At 44.2% G+C, this 10145-nt stretch overlaps 1 protein-coding gene and 1 long non-coding RNA gene across 2 annotated transcripts in view; one reads left to right on the top strand and one right to left on the bottom strand.

Annotated features, from left to right (window-relative positions):
* Positions 1–1866, bottom strand: part of mfsd4ab (major facilitator superfamily domain containing 4Ab) — a 5319-nt gene extending 3453 nt beyond the window's left edge. Inside the window, exons 1-5 of the mRNA XM_019865249.1 lie at positions 1575–1866; positions 1288–1486; positions 947–1189; positions 693–855; positions 471–586 (exon numbers count right to left, since the gene is read on the bottom strand). Of these exons, the coding sequence (XP_019720808.1) occupies positions 471–586; positions 693–855; positions 947–1189; positions 1288–1486; positions 1575–1804 (951 nt within the window). The 5' untranslated portion in view covers positions 1805–1866. The remainder of the gene's footprint in view (positions 1–470; positions 587–692; positions 856–946; positions 1190–1287; positions 1487–1574) is intronic.
* A 4892-nt stretch (positions 1867–6758) lies between these two features.
* On the top strand, positions 6759–8017 carry LOC109512929 (uncharacterized). The gene is made up of 3 exons (XR_002167625.1): positions 6759–6935; positions 7060–7111; positions 7329–8017. It is a non-coding gene; the product is annotated as an uncharacterized LOC109512929 (long non-coding RNA).
* Positions 8018–10145: the final 2128 nt, after the last annotated feature.

Raw genomic sequence — 10145 nt, 5'->3', positions numbered from 1 at the left:
GGGTGTGTGTGTGTGTGTGCGCGTGTGTGCGCATGTGTGCACATGTGTGCACATGTGTGTGTGTGAGAGACGCGGCCACTTGGCGGCAATATAATACAGTCATGCAAAACAAGGGGTTTCACTCAACTACTGTAAGTCAATTTTTGCAAAGGGTAAAGAGTATATGCCAGTAAGTATTGTTTGATTATCTGTCTATATGTGTTGCTCCACCGATTGTCTTCAAATATCAGGCCCTTAAAGTCGAAGTCAAGTCACAAATATTCGGTGCAATAACGTGGTCAAATTGTGCTCACATGCTATTCAGATTATATTAGATTGTTGGAATAAGAATTCATCAGAATAATCCACCTGTTTGCAGCCATCCTGTGTGGTTGTGTGTGTGTGTGTGTGTGTGTGTGTGTGTGTGTGTGTGTGTGTGTGTGTGTGTGTGTGTGTGTGTGTGTGTGTGTGTGTGTGTGAAACTGACTCACCACAATGCCATCAGTCATGAAGAGCACCATCCCACCGAGGATGTGAATCATGAAGAAGGATAGTGGCAGGCCGCGCAGGTTATCATTCTGACAGCAGCTGAAGATATCCCCGTGACCTGTGCGCACAAATGACACATGGAGGCACACAAAATGTTTTTTTCTCATTATTATTTTGTTCTCCCCCTCCCTGGAGAGGGGAGGAATGCATGCATTATTGTCTACCTCCAGCTTCATGCGCTGTCTGCTCCACTTGTGCGCCCTCAGCTCCCTGCTGGTTCTCCAAGGCCAGTTCATCTTTGTCCAGCAGTTGAGGGGTGCTGCTGGGGCAGCACGGCAGCAGCCGCTCGCGATACATCAACACGAGCACAGCGAGCGGCACGGGGAGCTGAGGGCACCAAACCAAATCAGATGAATTTTCCACCGGAGAGCTGACATCTCACCTCAAGTCAGTCAGCGTCTGTCTTTGGAGTCTTTACATTGATAAGAGCCATGATCCAGAAGGCGTAGTGCACACTGGACTCTTCCGCGCCTCCCCCGTGGGGCAAGAGGCTCTGAGTGATGTTGTGCTCGGCAATAACACTTCTTCTCAGCATGTTCCTGAAGTGATGCATGATCTCCGTCCCGTTGCCAGTATGATTCCCGCAGCCGTGCTCGGAGAGGAAGGGATCTGCAATCAGCGGGCTCACCAGGGCTCCGAAGCCGATGAAGAAATGGAGAGCCTGCATGGTAAAAAGCAAACACCTGACTCGTATGCTTCGGATCGCCACGACGACCGTACACGCCATCCATTGCCAGATGATGAGGCCTTCGTTTTCACCTGCAGAAAAACGGCCGAGTCCTTCTGGTAGATGGCGACCAGTTGGATGTTTGCGATGGTGTCAATGAGTCCCATGGCCAAACCGGACACGGCCATGGCCACAGCCAACACCAAGACATTGTGGCACAGAGGGATGATGGCAAAAATCACCGAGATGAGGAGCGCCGACACAAATAAAGCGGACAGGGCAGTGGATAACCTGGAATGGAGAGTGAAAGACGACGAGGTCTCCGGCATCGGCAGGCAGCCCGCAAGAGCCGCGAAATTCTCCTTGGGGCGATACTTACGTCCTCTTGAAAACGCCGCCAACCGAGCTGCCTATCAGCAAGCAGAACTGCTGCGAAAAGAACACCCAGGTAATCTGGCTCAGCGTGGAATTGGTTTGACACTGCAAGTCCAGAATGGTCGGCCCCAGGAAGGCGATGCACAGTCCAAAGCTGAAGAAAACACTCCAGTAAGTCAACGTGTGATGGGAGTTCCTTTTGAAGAGAGTCACTATCCGATCATCCACAAACATCTTGGCCGCCCTGAAAGACAACCAACAGCTGTCTGCATTGCCGGGAGTTGCCTTGCTCCCTTTTAAAGCCTTCCACTCCCTTCTCCATTTTATTGCTTAACCAACAAGGACGTGCACTTGGGTTAATGTGTGAAGTGGAGAGGCTTCGAACAATAACAGGAGCATTTGAATTGGGTCACTGATTATCAGCAAAAAAAAAAAAAGAGCCTCTGTTGAAATGCTCCCGCATACTGTATATGATGTATGCGTTTATGTCTCAAGGCGAATAGAAATGCAATTCGAGAGGCAATTTTCGGAAGGTTCAGCATTCTCTTTTGGGACGAAGCTCACTTCCATCCTCAAGCAGGGTTATTATTAGAGTTTAGAGAAATTAGCAGAATAACTCAGATTCAATTTCAAAACACACTTTCCGGAATCAACGTCGCTGATGGCGTAGTGGCACACTCACCTGACTTACGCGCGGGCAGTGTGGGATCAGTTCGCATTCAGGGATGGTGCGGATGAGGGAGTGAATGGTTGTTCATCTCTATGTGTGCCCTGCCACTTGTGTAAAATACATAATTTAGGATTATCTTTGTTTGCTGTTTAATTTGACAGTCAACTTTGCCTGGGTGTGGCATTAAACAGGATCAAGCCTCTTTTTGGAAGAATTATTGGCTGTCAGCCATAGTGCTGCTTTTATGAAGTAACCTGAGCTCACTGTTGCCATACAGCTCTCATATCTCAAGTCAAAAAGAATCAATAAATCAATAAATAAATTGGCCAAGGAGGATAGGATCAATCTGGGAAAATGGAGGAGGTCAAGTTAAGGCTTCAGCCAAGTTTAGCTGTCTGGTGATCTCTTCTTAGCATTGAAAACAAAGTGAATGACAGTGAGGTGCAGTCTTATTTCACTCGGAGCAATGAGAGTAAAACAAGGAATGAATACCTAATCCCTTGAATGATTGCATGGGAGAAGCAATGCTTAGCCCAAAGATGTTAAATACAAATATGGGCTTCCGGCAAAGCGGAAACTTGAAGATTCCTCTTTAAAAAAAAAAAAAACACTCACAAAAAAACATACGTACCTTTTTCAAAAAAACAATTCAATTAAGTAATTGTCAGGTAACACACTTTGGCACATTCCAATGAGAATTCAGTGGAGGATAAGTTTTCATTCATAATCGGTGCAAATAAATCATTTATGTTGAAAATAATTTTTCACGGGCCATTGCAAGTAATCATGCCCCACTTGCAAGATTTCAGTGACTGAAACACAGCAGTCTTTTGATATAATTGCTTGTCAAAAAGAAAAAAAAACCCAAAAACGAATCTCATTTGACAAGACTGCTACTGTCAATGGCAAAAAGCCGTTTCATATGGTCGTTTTGTTGAACGTGTTTTTTGTGAAGTAACAGAAAAAAAGTCCAAATACCTCCAAAACGAAAAAAATGCGAAAATCATGGTCATCTGAGGCCGGCATGCATTTGACAAGACTGCTACTGTCAATGGCAAAAAGCCGTTTCATATGGTCGTTTTGTTGAACGTGTTTTTTGTGAAGTAACAGAAAAAAAGTCCAAATACCTCCAAAAAGAAAAAAAACTGAAAATCATGGTCATCTGAGGGCGGCATAAGAGGGTCACAACTCAGTAAGCGCAGTCGAATTTAGGGCAGGGTATCGATTTCCAAAATTGATACAATTCGATTCACTTTGTTTTCGATTCCGCTTAGGATTTCACACAGTACCAATTTTACTTTCTTATGGAAGACATTCTCAGAATATGCAGTGCTGCAAACAGTAGAGACTTCTTGCTCTAACTTGGTGAATTAGTAAGAATATGAATATTTCACATTCAGATTTGAACCCAAAGCAATTCATTCATTATGTAAGTCTTATTGAACGTAACCTAATCAAAACAAAAAATTATTTCAATCAATTCCAACCACATGGAAGACTGTGGGAGTAGCATTCAACAGCTTGCAGCCTCTTTTAAAGGCGTCTGAAGTCAGATGTCATTCAAAAAATCGATACCCAGTTGAATATAAGATAGTGCAGCCATTTTACGATATGATTATTCCATTTGACATTTGTCTTGGTGTGGTGACACATTTCACAGCGTCAGTTGGGTTTTCCTGCAAAATCTCTTGAAAGTGGACATGAACATGAGTGAAAGCTCAACAAACACATGTTTTTAGGTGTGGTGGGGGGAGCCTATATTGTGGATGTATGTGACGTCACTGAAGGCCTAAGGTTGAAATGCACGGCCCGCCACTTATATATATATATATATATGGAGGTATTGTACTGTAGCAATCTTCAAATCAAGACACATGTTTATACAAAAGACATTTATTAACATTCATCACCCTCTCACACTTCCTCTCCTGGAGATATAATAACACAGGATGACTTCTTTCAAATAATTGTCAACTTGTGCCATCTTGAGTTTCCCGTTAATCATCAACAGCCACCTCTGGTGACTCACGTAGGACATGAACTTATTCACATGAGCTCGATTGGCAAAAGGGACAACGTGCCACTAATACTGCTGCTGATAAAGAAGAGGTTTCTGGAGGCTTGTGTTTGTGTTGTGGTCATCGTTGAAAATAACACCGAAAGTCTTCACTTGGATACTATGGCGGTATTGTACTGTAACAATCTTCAAATCAAGGGGGGTGGCGGTGACCCCACTTCAGGACCATTACAGCACAAAGTGATTACAAATAGTTGTGAGGTTAGTTCTTGAAATAAATGTAGGATTTGTCCAAAAATGCATGGCTTGAATGTAATATCTACAAGCATGTGTGCGCTATATTTGTAAAATAATACCCAGCTTTCACAACAAAGGTACTAAGTTGATTCTTGGTGGACTGACACAACTATTCACGAGACATACAACCAAATAGATAAAGTTCACTTCTGCGTTGATTTCCTCTGTCAGAAGTATTGCAGTGTCTTTTTTCACATTTCTTTTCAGAAATCTTTTTCAATTTTCTACTGTTGGAACTTACAAGGGTGTCTGTGCATGTCATGAGGACCTTTGTTGTCTTAGTTTTAATTCAACTCCAAGGCCATTCATTTTAACACTAATGTCTATATGCATCCACACAACCCAGTGTTAAAGTAACATTTACTGAAGTGTTAAATCAGAGGTGCCCGAGTCCGGTCTTCGAGAGCCCCTATATAGCCTGTTTCAGATGTCTCGCTCCTCCAACACACCTGATTTAAATGATCAGGAGCATTATCAGGCTTCAGAAAAGCTAGCCGATGAGCCGATCATTTAAATCAAGTGTATTGGAGGAGGGAGACATCTTAAACATGCTGGACAGGGGGTTTCGAGGACCAAATAATAAAAGTTAAATAGTGTTACAACAACAAAAATGTAGTGTTGACAGTGCAGGAGTGATGACACTATTGAGTGTTTGGATTAACACCAATGAGCGCCAACACTACACAGTGTAGGGAAAAAAAATACCCGTGCCTCACTAGCTTGAATAAAACACATTACAAAATGTCAATTTGAATGTCAAATGCATTTCAGAACAGCTAATATAAAACTGCAGCAGGGCAAAATGTCGACTCTTTCATTATTTGCTGACCATCAACCCAACAATACAATCAGTTCAGACACAACAGGAAAGGTCACTGTGACACAACAGCCTCGCTCAAGTCACCTATCTACTTACACAGTGTGTGAGAAAGGGGCCCCGTTTAACACTTCTTTGAAGGAAATTAGCTTTGAACACGTTTGTTTTTGGGGTGTATATACAAACACTCAGAACATTGTCTCTAAAAAGTACATGCAAGTATCATTTCAGAGGAAACAAATTGTGTCACACCTCCTAATTCAAAATGCTTTGCGTCCAACTACTCTGTGGGAAGAAACAATAACAACAGCAGAAGTATATTTATGAATGAGGAGTTAGGTTCAGTAACAGGTGGATTTTTTTTTCTGAAATGTCCTAGCTATAAATGACAAGGCATGGTAAAAACCAGATTGCGGAAACTTTTATAGGTCAAACTTAAAAATGTTATCTGCGTGTGACTATAAAGATCTACCAAATCTATCTGACAAACTGTTGCTTGTTGTGAAGTCACTTGAGTCACTGCCACTATAGCACACTTGTATTACAAACACAGTTTTGCTCTGGCAAGTCAAAGCAGAAAATCAGCCAAACAATGGCTTGTATCTTGAAAAACTCAAAAGCTGAGACTGTTGTACCTCGATTCCATCCTATATTGACCCAGATACCAAATGGAATACTTGTCCTTGGTAAAACTCACACACTACGAAACATTTGTTTCCAGAGAGAGAGAGAGAGAGAGAGAGAGAGAGAGAGAGAGAGAGAGAGAGAGAGAGATCATGCCAATTGTCTGGTCACAGCACCCAGACCCCGACATACAACACCTGCTGTTTTCATCTCATGTTCACTGGGAAAACTCCTGTTGGACTATGACAAAGCTCACACTAATGTTTTGGGGGATTGGAAGTTATGTCAGTACTTGTCATGAAATGCAACTAGTTTTTGTCCTGGACGGGGAGTGGGGCAGTGGGTGAAATACATTATTGGTGGAAATAAGAGTACTGTAGTGACAACGAAAAAGAACACAAGAATATTCGCACTGGCTGCGAAGAGCAATTTGAGTGGCCGGCCTGAAAGGAAGGGAACACAAGCAATGGAAGGCCCCCCGCTGCCTCAGCCCCTCTTTTATCCATCCAGGAACAGGAGCAGAACCCGTGGGCATTCTGCCAATCTGGAGTCTTAAGACTTCATTCAAAGAAAGGGACTTGTTTCAAACTGGGAATGGCATTCTCTTCTATTCTCTTGCTTTCCTGACATTTCTGACGTGAAGCGGGGATTTCTGCTTTCCATCTTTACATCCAGGGAAGTGGGCGGGGGGGCATGATGGGTTGGGGAGGGGATCTGAGGACTTGCCATTCACGCAACGTTTTGAGAGCGCTATAAGAGGGTGATCCCTTCAGAGCCCCCTTTCCCTTTCTCTCCTGCTTTTCATTGGGCAACCCTTGACTCCCTCCTGCTCGCATGGTATAGCTCCTCCCTCTCTGCTACCCATTGTTTCCCCATACAGTATCAGGCTGAGGGGATGCCATTCTGGCTCCAGCGAGGGACGTGGGAGACACAGAAGGAGGTAAGAGTCGGACATTTCCATCATAAGCGTGCATCAGCATAACCTTCCTTTCAGAAGTGTGCAGCATAAAAGAGGTGGGCTTGACGGAGGCTTTTGCTCTTGTTGCTGTTGTGTTTGAGTCCAGCATGCGACAGAGCATCATCTGGAGATTCACTGCCAGTAACGTGTGAGGACGGGTGAGTCATTTGCTGGGTCGATCTTGTTTTTTGAACTCCCTCATCATGCATGCTGCACTCTCATAAAACAAGTGGCCGAGATCATCATTTGCGATTCCAAACATCTGGCTCAAGCGGATTGTCCGAATGGGCTTCCAGCAGAGAGGGGCCATGTATGCTGTCAAGGGATTAGAGCTAATCCTGGCTGTGGTTAACAATCACCTTTTTGTCTGGACAGAGTTTGTCATGGAGGCTTTCGTAATTTATGCTTAGATATGCACGGACGCAGCACAGGCTCACTGGAGCTCACTGGAGGTGGCCTTTGGTGAATGAAGAACTTTGCAGCAACTTCACTCTCTGAGCTCGGTGTAACATCCCACACACTTTCATGCAAAACACTTTGAATTTCAGGGGAACAATTACATTTTCGAAGTAAAAAGAAAGAGTTGTAGTTTTCGGCTTGCCTCGCTTGGAACAGGTGCGTGTAAAGTGGAAGAGGGGTGGCTCTCCCAGCGCTGGAAAGTTGCAGCACAGCACGGGAAGTTGTGGGGAAAAAGGCAAGGGACGCTGTCTCAAAGCGGCTTTTGTTGCTTGAATTGGAGACAAGAATCAGAGACTGACAAATACCTGGCCCCTACGCAGCCCAAATACCTCTGTTGCACTTGATACAATGTCAATAAATGCCTCCTCTGTGGTCCACAGTAGCTCGCTTCCCCTCTGTACACAGCATTTTTTTTTCCTTCTTGTTTGTACAACGGCTACTGTTCTCTGAGGGAGAAAATCTGGCCTGGAGTCCCGACTCAATGAAAACCAAGCACCTAACAACTGCTAACCTCAGCCTCTTTTTGCTTGTATCTCTGTGACCTGATCAACATGGGATGGGCCCATCGCATAAATGTGCCCGAGACAAGAGTCAAGTGCATGACATGCTCCAGCAATCAGCTGCAGTGAGGTTGGAGATGTGGTGAGTTCATGCAAAGTCTCTATATGGCAAAATGCCGGCGTGCTCACTAGGCTTTCTGTGCCTAATAGTGGTTTAAAAATGCACAGTGATCTCCTTCCAAAGTCATTCATGGATTAAAAAAAAGTTTATACGACGCTCTTAAGATTGAGCAGGAAAATAGCTGTGATCAAAATGGCATCTTGCATTCAGCCTTTTATACCAAAGATGAGTTTTGCCTGCCAAGGGATTGAAATAACTCCCAGAACAGGCTGCTGTGGGGTTCAAACATCGGCGAGGGAGGGCTCATTTTATTCGAGTGGGTGCTATGAAAAGTAGAATTTCGAGGAGACTGCTCGTTCCTCTGGGCTTAGGAAGACTCGGTTTCTGCGTTTAATTATGCATGCTCGTGTGAGTTTTAAATCCGCAATGTTGTCTGCAACCTGCCCCTCGTTTGACCTCTTTTTTGTTTCCAAGCTCTTCCAAGCATCTTGGCATCCAGATGAGCCCACAACCATGTCATATGGCTTTCTATTCCTACGTGAGTTCCCTCTCGCATTTCATGTAGGGTTCAAAGCCATTGGACAGACAGTGGACAGTCAACAAAAGGAAACTGTTGTTTTGGAAATAGTAAATGTGAAAAAGGCATCACTTTCGACCTACAAGGTATGCAAAACACTTCTACTCTCTCACATCATTCTCACTGTCACACAATGATTCATGAAATAGATGGACGAGTGTCACCAAAGACATTTCAAATCACACGTACACACTACAAGTTTGCCCCCATTGAAGTGATCCCCTGGAGTCTCATGGCCTTGTTAAACGATACGTCTTTTTTGTCGTTCACGGTGGTCATGGTCAGACTACCAGATAAATAGCCTTCTGTGTCTTGATTTGGTGAGTTGTCACACTACAAGTCTGTCGCCGACCAGACACTATCCAGCCTTTGCAATGAAGCAAACTCTTTGTCGACACGCTACTGATTGTCTGACTCACAAAGAATGGGAAAACTTGTCATTTGTAGTTTGGGTTTGAAATACAGGTACTGGTCCTAGAACCATTCTGAACACCTTTTTTGCCCCACGGACCGGTTTAAGTCAGACAATATTTTCAGGGACCGGCATTTAAGGTGTGGCGGATTAATACAACAAAATGATATGGTATGAGCTGCATGAAAACTGTGGTGTTTTCGAAATATAATAATAAACAAAAGGAGCGTCTAATCTGGTCGCAACACTCTTATCGCTATGGTAATGTTTAATGCCTTCAAAATACGATACAACGCAAATTCAAAGTGCATGAAAATGATGACTCACCACAGCCCCGAGCTTGATTTTCTGCAATCACAGTCCCATCTCGGGTTAATAGGAGACAATGACACCTCAAGTGTGTGGTTTATGTCCAGTCTACTTCGTAATTTTGTTTTAGTCACCGTTGCTGCAGAAACTCCCCACCTCACACATGCAGGATGTCGGAAATAGCAACAGTGCGAATGTGGCGATCTCAGAGTATTCAGCCATAACTTTGATCCAGTTGTTTCGAACGTACTTTTAAGGCCGCCGTCATTTGCGATCTCCAAGCAGCTTTTTTACTCATTTTGCGGGATTCAGCGTTTTGTTTATGAGCGTCATCGGTCACCTGACCACGAAGTGTGCCTTGACGTGAGTCAAGCGTGACACAGACGGATGTAACAGAGAATCCGGTAATTTTTCAAAATAAAACATATTTCGTATTCCGAAATAAATAAAACGTAAATAAGGCAAGTTCTTTCTGTGCGGCCCGGTACCAAATGCCCTGCGGACCGGTACCGGTCCGCGGACCGGCGGTTGGGGACCTCTGCCTTAGAACACCAGCTTTCATTGGCTGCATCATGTTTACCAAGACCTACCGTAATATCGGATTTTGCACGTCCATCAATAGTGTAGACTTTATATAGTCCTAATAATGACCATCCCTCTAATACAGTGGTGTCAAACATACGGCCCGCGGGCCGGATCCGGCCCGCAAAGTAGTTTAATCCGGCCCGCGAGATGATTATGTAAAGCAGTGGTGTCAAACATACGGCCCGCGGGCCGGAACCGGCCCGCAAGTAGGTTCAATCAGGCCCGCAGG

The sequence above is a fragment of the Hippocampus comes genome, unplaced genomic scaffold (genome assembly GCF_001891065.2).
Source record: "Hippocampus comes isolate QL1 unplaced genomic scaffold, H_comes_QL1_v1.1 scaffold124, whole genome shotgun sequence".
NCBI lineage: Eukaryota > Metazoa > Chordata > Actinopteri > Syngnathiformes > Syngnathidae > Hippocampus > Hippocampus comes.
Note: the sequence above shows the minus strand (reverse complement) of the source record. Positions and strands in the feature narration are given on the sequence as shown.